This window comes from Neolamprologus multifasciatus, chromosome 5 (assembly GCF_963576455.1).
Source record: "Neolamprologus multifasciatus chromosome 5, fNeoMul1.2, whole genome shotgun sequence".
Classification (NCBI taxonomy): Eukaryota; Metazoa; Chordata; class Actinopteri; order Cichliformes; family Cichlidae; genus Neolamprologus; species Neolamprologus multifasciatus.
In genome coordinates, this window is record NC_140443.1 from 20,831,282 (window position 1) to 20,846,065 (window position 14,784).

The 14,784-nt window shown below is 39.4% G+C and overlaps 2 protein-coding genes across 2 annotated transcripts; one reads left to right on the forward strand and one right to left on the reverse strand.

Moving 5' to 3' along the window:
• Positions 1 to 2,078: 2,078 nt before the first annotated feature.
• On the forward strand, positions 2,079 to 11,208 carry oxtra (oxytocin receptor a). The gene is made up of 2 exons (XM_085160993.1): positions 2,079 to 3,707; positions 8,396 to 11,208. The coding sequence occupies exons 1-2, from the start codon at positions 2,780 to 2,782 to the stop codon at positions 8,647 to 8,649; spliced, it is 1,182 nt and encodes a 393-aa protein (XP_085017119.1). The 5' UTR covers positions 2,079 to 2,779; the 3' UTR covers positions 8,650 to 11,208.
• An 806-nt stretch (positions 11,209 to 12,014) lies between these two features.
• cav3 (caveolin 3) lies at positions 12,015 to 14,657 on the reverse strand. The gene is made up of 2 exons (XM_085161000.1): positions 14,376 to 14,657; positions 12,015 to 13,037 (listed from the first exon to the last, which is right to left on the reverse strand). Exons 1-2 carry the CDS (start codon positions 14,490 to 14,492, stop codon positions 12,696 to 12,698), a joined length of 459 nt encoding a protein of 152 aa, XP_085017126.1. The 5' UTR covers positions 14,493 to 14,657; the 3' UTR covers positions 12,015 to 12,695.
• Between the last annotated feature and the right edge of the window lie 127 nt (positions 14,658 to 14,784).

Below are 14,784 nucleotides of genomic sequence, written 5' to 3' on the forward strand. Positions count from 1 at the left end.
ATGTAAACAGCGTGCAGTAGCAGACAAATCCTATTTTTCATTAAACTCTGTCGAATAAATCACCTAAAAGAGCATTTTCATATGTTTTGTTTTTTAATGTGGTCATGAAAACAGCAAACCTCAGGACTCATTAAGTGTAATCATCTACACTCTGTCAGTTTCACATGGTTAATGGTGTATATTATTTCTCTATCACAGAGAGTGGCACACATTATTTAGTATTTCACACGATGTTTAGCACAAATCCTTCTGTGTTTTCTTTTCCTTTTTTTGGTCTTTCATTTCTGCACTAACTCTCCAAATTAATCTATAAAAGTTTTCATGTTGGTGTAGGACTTGCACAACAGCCTTCACGCTGTAGTATTAATCACCATTGTCATTTGAATCCCTAAATCCCAGTGCAGTGCTGCTCTTGGCAGCACATGTAGGAAGAAAAAAGAAGTATATGTTCAGAGGAATCAGGCCAATGTAACACATGGATATGAACATTTTAAAGGCAAATGTCTTCTTGTGATGGCATCAGCCACACAGGGGTAAATCAGTCCATTTTTTCACTTTATTAGTTTGCTTTGCAGTTTTCTTCATTAATATAATTCATTAATCATTTGGTTAAACCTAACACTGATATTATGATGCGCGCACATAGTAGCATTGTGTGGTTTTTCTGAAATGTTTTGTTATATTAATTATGTTTCTCTTTCTTTGAGTTACCTGGGTTTGGGTGGTGGCTGTTTCCTGTCTGGGCAAAAGGCATGGCGGAGGATTCTGGGAACAAAATGCCTGCTCAGCAGGACCAACCATGGGCTTACCAGGAGCAGGGGTGTTTTAGGTTTAGTTAGGTTATTCTGTGCGTAGTTAATATTAGTGTGTTTTTGTCCCCCACCCCTTATTGTGTGTAAATGGTTCGGCCAAATCATTATAAAAGCTACCCTCATGTGTCTTTGTAATTAGGTCAGTTTATGAGTTAAGTTGTGTCTCACTTTGTTTTGTTTAAGTTTCTGGAAATTACTTTTCGTAGAGTTATATTTAGTTGACCTCTTTTATGGGCCTGCTAAGTATGTTTTTGAATGTTGTTAATTTTGGGCTTTTTGAGGGTTAAAATAAAGAAAACCCTTTTTGAAGATACTTTTTTGCCTTTGTCCTCTTTGCTTTGGCTGCTTGGTCCCTCACACTTATCCCCATGTGTGCGGGGTCATCATTCTGTCTTCCTTTATTATATATACATACATACATACATATATATATATATATATATATATATATATATATATATATATATATATATATATATATATATATGGTTATAGAAAGAAGAATAAAAGAAGAAGAATGCTGGTCTCATAAGCAAAACCAGTGTTATTCTTGTCCTACTGGACAGTTTAAAGGGACCCTTAGAAAATCAGGAAGACATTTCCAAAACTTAAAGCAGCCGAGTCATGCATCTGGTCTAAGATGCCTTTTGATTCAGCCAATAAAAAGCATATGCTGAGAGCACCAAGGTGCCTTTAAGAATAGTTCTTTGTCAGGTCTCAGTGCCTCTCCTAAAAACCTTGTGCTTCAGACATTTCATATGCCAGCCAGCACTTCCTCCCATTCATAACCAGATCAGCTTCAAAGGGCGAAGATGATGTCACAAGACTGAATGCATTACCATTTATGGCGTGCCTTATAAAAATGAATTGCTTTCTTTTTCTTTTTTAAATGTCATTTCATACATACAATCAACACGTTTCTGATTTTAAGTTATACAAATGTGTTTTATGGCACATTTTTTTAAAAAGTTATTTACCTGTATGTGTCTGCACTCGCCTGTGAATGAGCTTGTTTATTAAACACATGTTTACTTATCTAGCTGTTCCAAAATTTGACTCTGGGTGTCTTGACGTCAGGATCCCTTCAGGTCTCCGGCAGAATAAAAACATATTTCACTCTGACTTCCCAGGTGGTTTCAAAATATGAAAACAGCTTAATATATCTTCTATATCAGACTTCAGTTTGGATAGCTTTCTTGATATTAAATCTGACAACAAACAATCTTCATCAATGAGGCTGGTTGGTTATAAAATGAGCTCCGTGATTTATTGCAGATCTGGAGGAGAGTTGGTACTCGGAGCTGCAAACACCATCGACGTTACTACTGAATAGTGCATATAGCCACCTAGTGGTAGTGTTGGTGATGACTAAGGCTGTTGTCTGTTTTTACTGAACTGGGGATCTTATAATAGGGGCTTATGCTGTAGTGCCGGTCATTCGGATTCTTACCACAGATCATGGTGGAGCTTTCCATTTCTATAGCTTTTCACCCCTCACTGTAACATTTTAATTTGCAAGCCTTAATCTTAATTTTGAAAACAGATGAATGTATATTTTCAAGACCACAGCCTCTTAATTGAGAAAGAATGATTTTTGTTTTGGGATGTTACCTTGACCAGTGAGATCCTTATATTTTAGATCCTGTTGTTGGTCGCTACTGTTCCCTTCTTCAGCTAACGTTTCTTTTTCAATGGACTTTTTGTGAACTGTTCTATATGATTTAGATAAGTGGAAACATTTGCTTCCCTCTCACACTCACATCCTGCTTTCAGAGGGGAAAAGGTATGGGTGATTGAGATTCAAAGAACGAGTTCCTTTCTTTATTATTAAGGAAACGTTTTTGAGCAGGGTTATGTCTTGCCACTGGTGAGGACGCACGGAAGACTTAAAGACCCTCCAGGTGACTCTTTCAGCTATTGCATGACTGCACAACCCTGACGCATCTGCGGAGGACGAGACTGCAGCAATGGAAAGTATTTCAAATGAAAGTGACATTTGGCAATTCAGTGAATCTTGGAGGAACTCGAGTCTCATTAACGGAACCGGTGGTTTGAATCAGACAAACCCCTTGAAGCGGAATGAAGAAGTGGCGAGGGTGGAGGTGACTGTGCTCGCCTTGGTCCTCTTTCTGGCGCTCGCGGGTAACCTGTGCGTCCTGTTGGCTATCCACACAACCAAACACAGCCAGTCTCGTATGTATTATTTTATGAAACACCTGAGCATCGCCGATCTGGTTGTGGCGATATTTCAAGTTCTCCCTCAACTTATCTGGGACATTACATTTCGGTTCTATGGACCAGACATCTTGTGCCGGTTGGTGAAATACCTGCAGGTCGTTGGGATGTTCGCCTCCACTTATATGTTAGTTTTGATGTCTATAGACAGGTGTTTGGCAATTTGTCAGCCCCTCCGTTCTTTGCACAGGAGAAAAGACCGTTTATATGTCATATTTTCCTGGATCCTGAGTCTGCTCTTCAGTATCCCCCAGATGTTCATCTTTTCCCTGAGGGAGGTTGGTTCGGCCGGATCAGGGGTGTATGACTGCTGGGGCGACTTCGTGAAACCTTGGGGAGCCAAAGCTTACATCACATGGATCAGCCTTACCATATACATAATTCCAGTGGCCATACTGAGCATTTGTTATGGGCTGATAAGCTTTAAAATATGGCAAAACTTTAAACTGAAAACCAGACGGGAGCAGTGCATAAACCTGACGCCTAAAACCACCAAAAGCAACACACTGGCCCGTGTAAGCAGCGTAAAGCTCATCTCCAAGGCGAAGATCACGACAGTGAAGATGACTTTTGTGATCGTGGTGGCTTACATCGTCTGCTGGACCCCCTTTTTCTCAGTTCAGATGTGGTCTGCGTGGGATCCAGCAGCCCCCCGTGAGGGTAGGATCAATGTTTAAGTTTAATAATATGCCAAGTGCGCGCCAGTGCGCAAAGGATATCGTGCTCCACGCGTCCTTACGCACTTACATTAATTTAAAACACGCTATTCCCATCACTCCTTTACGCACCATCCACACAGTATTTACAAATGACAATAAAATTTATTTATTTATTTATTTATTTATAATCTGGTCCTCGTTAATTTGTGCACCAGAGCTCGAGTTAGTTGAAACAGACTGACAAAGAAAACACAATTTAAGCCGTGCGTACTCGGGTGCTTCGTGTCTTACGTTTTATAATGACTCAAAGAAAACCTGGTTCTGATTTTACTAGAACGGCAAACTGTACAGGGTGGGATAAAGATTGGGTAGAGGTTTTACGGTGAAACAAACGCAAAGAAAACAAAACGAGGAAAGATGTCTGTGAAGGTTCTCAGTCATCCAGGTCATCGTAGTCAAAAACGAGGAAAGAGTTTCACATAAACGTTTGGAAGCGCAAAGCCAATGTGAGATATTCACGTGATTTTAACAAAATATATAAATTCCACTGATACACCTGGGAGTATGTAATTAAAAGGTTTAAATGTGTATTGCCATCATGTGACTGGCACATTCTAGGCAGGAAACCAGTGAATTCATTTTACTGTTTTCAGTAATGTTTTCTCATCTCATAATACACATTTTTGCGGTTAGAAACATCAGTGTTTGGGTTTTTAAAGGGAAAAGCAGGGTTTTTCAAGTTTCTTTTGAGCCTCCCTGCACTGCAGAGACTGAGTGATTGCTAATCATTAACCAAATTAGTGTGCGCCACCACGCGCTCAGCAGCTTTCATTTGCGCCTGTGGGGTACACTGACATTTAGCCACAATGGCCACTAAACAGCCATCTACTGTATTTGGTCTCGGTGTGTATGGATCGGCGGGACTGTGTCCACACCCACTCAACATCATAAGCTTTAACGAGTCACAATACATTTGCACATCTGAGCGACATTCTTTAAGCAGAAAAAATTAAAAGCGCATATTTATCACCTTGGTGATTAAGGAAATTAAATTTCAGCCATTAATCCGAGAGAGTTGCAAAATAATGTGCTTGCATCTCATTGTGAATAAAAATAAACAGCCAAAGGGCATTGCAAAACCTGTTTGGTTTTTTTTGTTTGTTTTTTTTTGTTGCTAAATCATGTGTTCTTTAGTGACCATGAAAAATTTGTCCTTTTCCACACATAAGATGAAAGAAACTGTCATGATGCCCCCCTGAGTAAAGGGGAACATTCTCTGGTGTTACGGTTCATTCTGTTCTTCTGCTTCTGTGCGTTTGCATTAAAGGGTTCAGATAATTATTAAATAATTAAACAATTATTAATAAAAAGTTGTAACACTCTTGACTACAAGTGGATAGAGTCAGGCAAGCTGTTTCCTGTTTTTTCTAGTCAACATGCTAAGCAAAATGTCTGCTTAGATTCTTGGTCATCCAGGTAATCTAAGGATCTGGGAAAGAAAAGCAATTTGACTTCTCTAAGTTTCTTGTAGATGTTTCACGTCTCATTTGAGAAGCTTCTTCAGTTCTAAGACCAAATTATGGAGAGTCCCAGGTATTTAAGCCCTAGTGGGAGTGTCCCTTAAGAGGGTCGTTGAATCATTTGCCTCATCACATGAGCCAACAACATTGTCATGCCTTATGAAGCAGGTTTATCAAGAGAAACTCAGGAGAATCTTCTCCAAACACAACATCCCAGTGCACTTCAGACCCAGCCACACACTCAGAAAAAAACTGGTTCATCCCAAGGACAAAACTCTCAAACAAGCTAAACAACGTAGTGGATTCTGTGCAGTGCAGCGTGGAGTGCTCAGACCTGTACATTGGAGAAACCAAACAGCCTCTCCATAAATACATGGCACGACATAGAAGAGCCACCTCAACAGGACAAGACTCAGCTGTACATCTGTATCTAAAGGACAAAGGTCACTCTTTCAAGGATGCTATTTTTCACATTTTGGACAGAGAAGACAGATGGTTTGAAAGAGGAGTAAAATAAGCCATTTATGTCCACTGTGAACGACTATCTTTGAACAGAGGGGATGTCTTATTAAGGAACAACTCCAACTAGGGCTTAAAATTTGGGACTCTCCACCATTTGGTCTTATAACTGAAGAAGCTTCTCAGATGAGAGGTGAAACGTGTTCAAGAAACTTGACGAAATCCAGTCGCTTTTCTTTCCAAGCTCCTTAGACTACATTAAGCAAAGCAGCTCCAGTGCAAACAGCACAGTGATATCCATCTTCTCTCGCTTAGCTTGCAAAGAAACCAAAGTATTCCCTTGCTGTCATTTGAACAAAGCATTTGTATGCTGTATATGGTTGTGCAGCATACACACATTTAGTGTAGGAATATGTCCTCAAAGCTAGTCAGTCTTTTTCCAAATTCCTCCCAAACTACTGAGATGGCAGTGTTATTATTCATGTTAAGGAGACAGGACCTTTCACAGATGAGAATTTGACCATTTTTAGCACCTTGTTAGGCTTATCAAAGCTATTTTTGGAAATGTCATAGGATACTAAAATGTCCCATTCCTCTCAGGTTTGCTAGAAGGACATCAGCAGCATCTGTGATTTCACATTTAACAACCAGACAGATTTCATTATGTTGAGGACAAAAACAGAAGAAGGTTAAAGCCTGAGTCAGACACTCACAGAATCACCCCACCCAAAAAAAACCCGAAAGAAAATTTAACACAAACATCTCCCCACTGAGCCTGCTGCCCTCAGACACTGGCTCACACTCTATATACTATTGATTAAGAGCTTGAGGAACACAAAGCCCCATTGTTCAATCTCCAAGTGTTACACTTTTTAAAGGACCAGATGTGAAGTGAAAAATGCAATTTACTCATAAACATCACATATTGTAATAATCAAAATGAGATTACTGCTGATGTTTGTTTGCCCACAGGAAAAAAGACTCAGTATTGGGTCATCTCAGTAATGAATTGCTCAGAAGTCTTATGTGCTGGCTATTATCAGTTGTGGCAGCCAGACGGATGTACCACCCAGGAGATGATGCTTCTTATTCTTTTCATTTGCTGAGTGATTTATTATTTCCTTGTGAAAGACACCAGGAGCTAATTTATTAAAGCCTTTTTGGGAGTAGTTCCTGATATTATTCAGCATCAGTGCAGGCCGTGCTCTCGCTGCTCTGATAATAAATGTCTGAAAACTGCTAGCTGATATTATGCTCTGGCTGTTTCACACACTATTGCTCAAATCGTAACATCCATGACCCTCTAAAAGGAGTTCTTTGAGTCATAAATCCAACCCTTAATGGCTATCAGTCAACTACCTTTAATCATGCATGTGACTTTCACTCCCTTCCAAAGAGCATTTACATTGATTTTTTCTTTCTTTCAAGCTTAGAAATTGTCATTAAAGACAACATGAAAATGGGAGGAGCGTAAACACACTGAAGAAAAGATCAGCAATCAGTGAGATTAGGTTAAATACAGGGTTTAAAGTAATTATATATATTCCACTACTCATTTGTTAAATGTCATGTGAAAGGTGTAAACTTCATTTTGCACGCTTCTGCAGATTTCTTAGTGTAAGGTAAGGTAATGACACTGCAGGGGAACCATTTTCACTTCTCTTATTCTAACTGTTCCTCTTTGCAGGAATTCCCTTTGTTTCAGAAAGTCATCACTTTTCTTCTTTAAATAATTCACCATTTCAATTCTTTGTGTTGTATATTCCCCCTTCTTACTCTGCCAGCATCCTGAAACAGGAGCTGTTTTCAGCAGGAATGCATCTTCAGGAATATGTTAAATGTGTCGGCACAAGCAATTTTATTTCAGGTATCAAGTACTGCTCGAGTCACCGTGTGATGTTTAATGATGACTGAGGTTGCAATTATAATGCCAGACCAATTGCCATTAGTCAAAATTTTTAAATGTTGACTATTTCTTTTTAGGAAATTTTTAAAGGAAGCCAAGCAAATATTACAGATGACTGCAGGTTGGTTTAATCAGTGGCTGCCATCATATCAAAGTTTTTACCCCATCATTAACTTTATTATTAAAAAAGTATCTTCCAGTTTGTAAGTTTGTTTGTTTGTTTTTGCAAATGAATTAAACTCATAATATGATGATATGAAGGAAAATGCACAAAAGATTTCAAGAAGAAAAACTGCAGATATTTCAGTATTATCAACACATCCTCACCTCCAGCTGACTGCCCCCCCCCCCCCCCCCCCCAGTCTTGTTCTGTTGATTTCTTCTTGTTGAAAGGGAGTTTTTCCTTCCCAATGTTGCCAAGTACTTGCTCATAGTATCTGATTGTTGTGCTTTTTTCTCTATTATTGCAGGGGCTTTACCTTACGATATAAAGCGCCTTGAAGTAGTTGTTTTTGTGATTTGTCACACTATAAAAAGAATAGAATAGAATTGAACATGATATCAATATTTATTTTAAATATCACAGTTATGGTCAATATCAGTGTAACACAGTACTTCATAGGCTTTATGAAAATACTGTGAAAAAACTCTACTTGGATAAAGACAGCTGTACTGCACTGTCAGCCAGTCAACAGCATCTTATTTGCTAGAATACAAAATTTCACAGAGTAAACAAGCTACCTTTCAGTCCAGACTTGGCATAAATCTTTCATCTTTGTAACTTTTCTCTCTCCCCACACGCAGCCATGCCCTTCATTATCTCCATGCTGCTGGCCAGCCTCAACAGCTGCTGCAACCCCTGGATCTATATGTGCTTTGCCGGGCATCTGTTCCAGGATCTTAGGCAGAATCTTCTTTGCTGTTCCACCCGCTACCTCAAGTCATCCCAGTGCCACTGTGAGCGTGACTTTAACTCCAGTCACAAGAGCAACTCTTCAACCTTTGCCATTAAGAGCACTAGCAGTCAGAGGAGCATCACACAGACTTCTACCACATAAGCTCCGGGCCCTCCATTCCCCTCCTCTCGCTGTGCCCTCAGCCGCTCACTACGTGCTGTAGACCATAAAATATCCAGCAGTTTGATTTCTTTAATGCCTCCTCACTGAGGCTTGCCATTTAGAAGTGGGAAGACAACAAAAGTCTTAATTTTTTTTCTGTTTTATATCAGAGTGAAGTGGAAAAGGAATTGTGATAAAAGGAAATCTTCAGCCGAGTATTCCTAGGGGGTAAAGTGTTGCTGTTTAAAACTCACAGAGAGATAATCACAGACTAAGCTGTATCTTCAGCTGATTTTTTGTTGTATTTTCTTCTTACACTTTTCATTTTAGATGTACAGTATATGTTTGCAATGCAGAAAAAGTACAGTATTTACAAAGCTTCTAAGCACCGTCAGCCACAGCATGGGTTCAGTTAGTGTCACCAGCAGAGCTTCTGGATCCTACTTGTCATGTTGTGTTATGATGAAATTGTTCTTCTGTTGTAAATACTGCGCACCACATTGTTCATTTTGTCACATTTTCAGTAGACTGCATACCTGTAAAACATGTAAAACGTTACTTGAGTTCTTGTTAGATGTGAGATACAATGACTGTCACTGGTAAATATTTTCAAAAAACATATTAAAAAAATAAAGAATGAAAGCAACCAAAAATACACGTATGATAGAATTATTTAAACACAGCTGGTTAGTTTTCCTTCTGCCTCCTGAAAAGAGTCTAAAAATATTCTTGGCATAACATTCAAGTTGGGAACATCCTGTTTTAGCCCCAAAATTCAGTATAGGGTTGAGACCTGACCTGGTTGAGACTTTATACACTAATGAGTGACTCATGTTTCTGTCAGACACCTGAAGGCAACAGTTGCTGCATGACATGAAAATAAAATAAGCTGTGACTAAATAACTCTGACGTGTTGACAGTCTGGATTTGTTAATTACAGCACAATGGTTATCAATACTGGTAGTCAGAAGGGACTTGAATGAAAGGCCAAAACTGTATGATACAATGAATATTATAATTAAATATGAATAAATAATACTGAAAGTACAGCAACATCCCTCAGATGTGTAAAAGGCGAGCTTCATTATTATTCAGCTGCCTTATACCGATCGAGCCAAGCTTTAGATTTAATAATGAAGAGTCAAAATGATGGATTTGAGTAGGCTAATATTTACCTTGAACACTAATTGGCCACTTTTTCAGGTACAACTGTTCAAATGCTCATTAATGCAAATATTGAATCAATTAATCACATGGCAGCAATTCAATGTATTTAGGCATGTGGATTTGACCAAGACAACCTGCTGGAGTTGGAACCGAGCATCAGGATGAAGAAGAAGATCATACTACTGTAGGTGCCATTCCTGTCATCCAAGAACAGGAAATCGAGGCTACAGTTCACACCGACCCACCAAAATTGCACAATGGAAGATTGGAAAAAACATTGTTTGCTCTGATGATTGTGACGGATTCAGATTCCAATCATTTTATTTATCCCCAACTTATTGGGAAATTAAGAGTGTCACGAGTGGCATATAGTTACCCGAGTATTGCTGCCAACTGTATCACTTTATGACCACAGTTATCCATCTGCTGATGACTGCTTCCAGCAGGATAATGCACCATGGCACAAGTTCAACTCATCTCAAACTGGTTTCTTGACCATGACAATGAGTTCACTGTACTCAAATGGCCTCCACAGTCACCAAATCGCAGTGCAGTAGAGCACCTTAGAGATATGATGGAATGAGAGATTTTCATCATGAATGCGCAGCTAGCAAATCTGCAGCAGCTGTGTGATGCTATCATGTCAATGTGGAGCAAAATCTCTGAGGAATGATTCAGCACCTTGCTGAAACTGTGCCACAAACCATTAATGCAGTTCTGAAGGCAAAAAGCAATCTAACATGTACTAGCAAGGTGTACCTAATGCAAAGGCCAATCTTTCTATTAAACAGGTATACTGCGTATGGATTCAGTCATTCGTAACCTTGTTACTGTGCTAATGTTTAAAGCCACTAATGGCACCATTATTATTAAATGACTCATAAATGAGCAGTTATTGACCACATCAATAACTGCTCATTCACAAGTACTTTATGGGTACATTAATTAAAAATAAATATGGAGGCCAATCAGTGTGTGCGATTCTGCTTTTTTAATTCATGTTTTGCAAGAGGCAGAAAAAATATGTAAATGAAAAACTTAGAAAATTAGTATTTATATTTTTTAAGTCATATACTTTACTTGCTAACTGCCCTTTTTTCCAGTGATTCAGCAGCATAAATTTTGTGCTCATGAAACTGACAATTTGTTTTTGATAATAAAGCCCTGCATTTCCTTTTAATCTGCTTTCCAGTGGATTCAACCTGACGATTCAGTGTAAGAATTGTAAAAATCAGTGAAATGGTAAATGGCCTGTATTTGTATAGCGCTTTTACTAGTCCCGCCTAGGGACCCCAAAGCGCTTTACACACCCAGTCATCCACCCATTCACTCTCACATTCACACACTGGTGGAGGCAAGCTACAGTTGTAGCCACAGCTGCCCTGAGGCAGACTGACAGAAGCGAGGCTGCCATATCGCGCCATCGGCCCTTCTGGCCAACACCAGTAGGCGGTAGGTGAAGTGTCTTGCCCAAGGACATAACAACAGAGACTGTCGTCTCGGTCGTGAAAAGGTTTAATCTTGCAGTAAACATATGTTTGGTATCACAGCACTAAAGTCTGTGAGTTTAAAATGTGAGTCTTGGTTATTAAAATGTGTGATGTGTGATAAGAGCTTAACCTAATTAAGTCTGACAAATTAAGAGCATCATTCTAGTAAAATGAAAGTGACTAAAGCCGTTTCGTTTTAATAAAATGTGATTGCATAATTACATAAGGCTTAGCATTAAACAGTGTGATAATGTCTTGAAGAGTCTGCTATTTCTCAGTATTATGGTATGTGGACAAAAGTGATTTATAGCTAAGAAAAAATGAGTGTGGTGACAATGAATTATTGATCGTGGATCTCAGACACAAAAGAAAAGCACATGAAAGATACACAACAGCAACCTCTGGTGGGTCACAGGTCACCTCTTCCAGAAGGACAGTATCAGTGAAACAGATGTTAGGCACAGGTATTTTCTGACGCCTCTCAGAAGGTTTTGAAAAATGCACACAATACACTCAAACTCTGGTGCAACATAGTCAGCAAAACGATTTTCTGTCCAGTTTAAGGTATTTTTGTAATGTTTTTGCTTCTCAGACTGCAGGTCTAAAAAAAAAAAAAAAAAAAAAAAGAAAAACACTGTGAAAAATTAACACAGATCTCACAAAGAATTTTTACTTCACTCCAACTTATATGTTTAGAATTGACAAAAATACGCAAATAAGCATGTTTATTATTCATCTCATCACACTTTGAATAGAGGAAGTGTCTGTTTGACACATGTATGCATTTGTAAGTCTTCAAAACAACTATTATGTTTTGTACACTAATCAGAAATTAGGGGGAAATTACATCAGAATACACAAAGAAACCGGATCAGACAAGGATAAATTCTTTCACTCACGTTAAAGTATTAACAATAAGATCCATTCATTTAATTCAAGTGAAACAATTCCAGATGCAGGATTGAACAGCATCAATTTTAAGATGGCCAAATGCGATTCAATAAAGCAGCAGCATCCTCAGGTTACAGCAGTGTCGTGCAGTTCGTTTCATGTGCAGTGAACCAGTAGACATTGTCCGAGCATTTTGTGTAACAAATAATACATGAGGGCGGTTGTATCTAGACAGGGCCTTTCTCCAGAAGTGCCAGAGCTGTCAGAGAACCACACTGCCTGCTTCAGCTGTCACAGAACTTCTGCTGGCAAAACCCACAGTGGGCATATCAGGATTCAGATTGATGAGTCAGACACTGGGAGGGTGGGGAACAACATGTCATGTCAAGGTGGAGGAAGAGTATTAGGCAGCAAGCAAGATGCCAAGTCTGGTCTTCTGGTGTATAAAAAGATACCACGCTTCATCCGATCACGCTACAAACACTACTGCAGGAGTTCTTAGACTTCTTTGCGCAGTGCCACGCGAACACTGCTGAAGATCTTGCCCAAGGCTTCAAAGAAGGGATCGCAGAAGGTCTGGATGCAAAGGGAGTAGATGCGGCTCACGCACTGCGACTCAATCAGGCAGCTCTTGATGCAGGGCACCACAGCCCAGATGTGGCAGAAGGAGATGCAGGCAAACAGGAAGCCCCAGAGCAGGGCCACGGGGATACCAAAGACAGCAGACAAAACGCGGTAGCACCAGTATTTGGAAACAGTGAAAGTGGTGTAGCTGAGCTTCCACACCCCATCCAGGCTGTGTGTGCCATCAGGCTCTGCAATGACATCCTCAAACTCCACCTAATAAGACATTTTAAAAAGCCATTCATTAATACACAAGAGCACAATGCTATTAGAGCAAGCGTCATGCACATGGCAAAGACATGCTTAATAATTAATAATCATATGCCTCAGAAAGCTGCAGTGTTGGCGCACTCAGAGAAAATAACTGTTTGTTGCACTTTGTGTATTTCAAACAGAGAAAAACTGAGGAGTGTGTTTAATGCAGCATCCTAATAATTCTAAAAGCTTTATTGCAGCACAAACCGAAGATAAACTCGTGTAAAATTCATGAGAGCTACTTTACATTGGTCTAATTTGTTTTTTAGTTTTCTAAAGTGCAGTCTTGGTGAGCTACTTTTTCAGCTCAGACTCAGTGATGAAATGTTATTCAAGCTAGAAAGTGATCATGTCCACATCTAAAGCATTTTCTTTGCTTCCAGAACATTGGTTATGATCAATTTGGGAGTAAAAGGGCTGTTTCCCGCAGAGATAGAGGGGTGAGATTATACTTTGAACGAACAAATGAATGAATGAATGCACTGCTGTTCTATATTTTTCTGCATGGTCTGGGCCATTTCAGGCATTAGAGTACTATTAGAGGCATATGTAAAGCAAAAAGCAGTGTAATTTTAGAACAACCTAACACGCACGTGGTTCATACACAAGCTGTCAAATCCTCTGAAGGATTCTGTGACTAATTGAGGGATAGCGTTTTCATGGATCATAAATCATTTTGGTTTAATGAAAAAGCAAAGAATATCAAGTGTTAGCAAAGAATTGGATTACATTATAAGTGCTAATTCATCAATAAAAGTACTATCTATGCAGGAGTAAATGGATTAGAGATAGCCCTTACAGTTTGATAAATATTTCAGTTATTATGAGTTACTGTTGTATAATTTTCTGAAAACTGACAAAAGCAAGCCTGTGAATCAGTCATGAGCTTACACGCTACACACTTTCACAGTCCTCATTGTTTAAATGTTTACCTTTAGTCAAACAATATATAATCTAAAGTATGGTGGGTTCTGTCCTTACATAAAGGATTTTGTGGTGACAACATGGCAACAATCACAGTATAAACAGTAACTTAAATAACACATTGTGGCACAGTGTATCAGTTTCAGGCTGTCCTGCCCCTTTCCTAAAATAAACTTTGCGTTCTGCACAAGCAACAGGAATAGCTCTTGGTCTATTTTTTTTTTTTTTTTTTTTTTTTGCCATTACACTCATATGTTATCACTTCTTTTTTTTCCAGCAACCACTTAAAAAAATCCACATTTCCATACATGCAAAAACAGGTGACGGATTCTTAAAGCTGTAAATGGCAGGGTGTCGTGTCCATGCTGCACAAACCTTCACCACGTCCTCATTGATCTGCTTGGGATCTCTGTTAATCAGATCTATCTCTTTGGTGTGGCTGTCCTTCACAAACTTCTCCTCATTAGTGTTGTACTGGTACTGATCCGCCATGGTCGAGCTGCAGGTCCTGGATGAAGAAAGTGAAGATAAACCTTTAATCAACCTGCGCGCAGCAGCCTCAGTTCGCTTCTGACCCTAGTATCACTACTGTGCCGCTCCCGCTGACATGCCAGGGGACAGCTGCTGCAGACGCCCTGGTAAAAATGGAGGCCTGACCCCACCCCACACGCACAGAGAAGGTTTACACTCACACACTTGCACACAATGTAATGCACACAGACATAAAAGGAATGTCTTAAAGGAGAACCCAGGGTTGTGTCACATTTCACACAGGGTTGTTGGG

What these genes read in the sequence shown, in the direction of transcription:
- oxtra (XM_085160993.1), top strand. Translation starts at nt 2,780, where the DNA reads ATGGAAAGTATTTCAAATGAAAGTGACATTTGGCAATTCAGTGAATCT. An exon ending in TCCAGCAGCCCCCCGTGAGG is followed by an intron (nt 3,708 to 8,395) that starts GTAGGATCAATG and finishes CCCCACACGCAG; the next exon opens with CCATGCCCTTCATTATCTCC.
- cav3 (XM_085161000.1), bottom strand. Translation starts at nt 14,492, where the DNA reads ATGGCGGATCAGTACCAGTACAACACTAATGAGGAGAAGTTTGTGAAG. An exon ending in TCAATGAGGACGTGGTGAAG is followed by an intron (nt 13,038 to 14,375) that starts GTTTGTGCAGCA and finishes ATGTCTTATTAG; the next exon opens with GTGGAGTTTGAGGATGTCAT.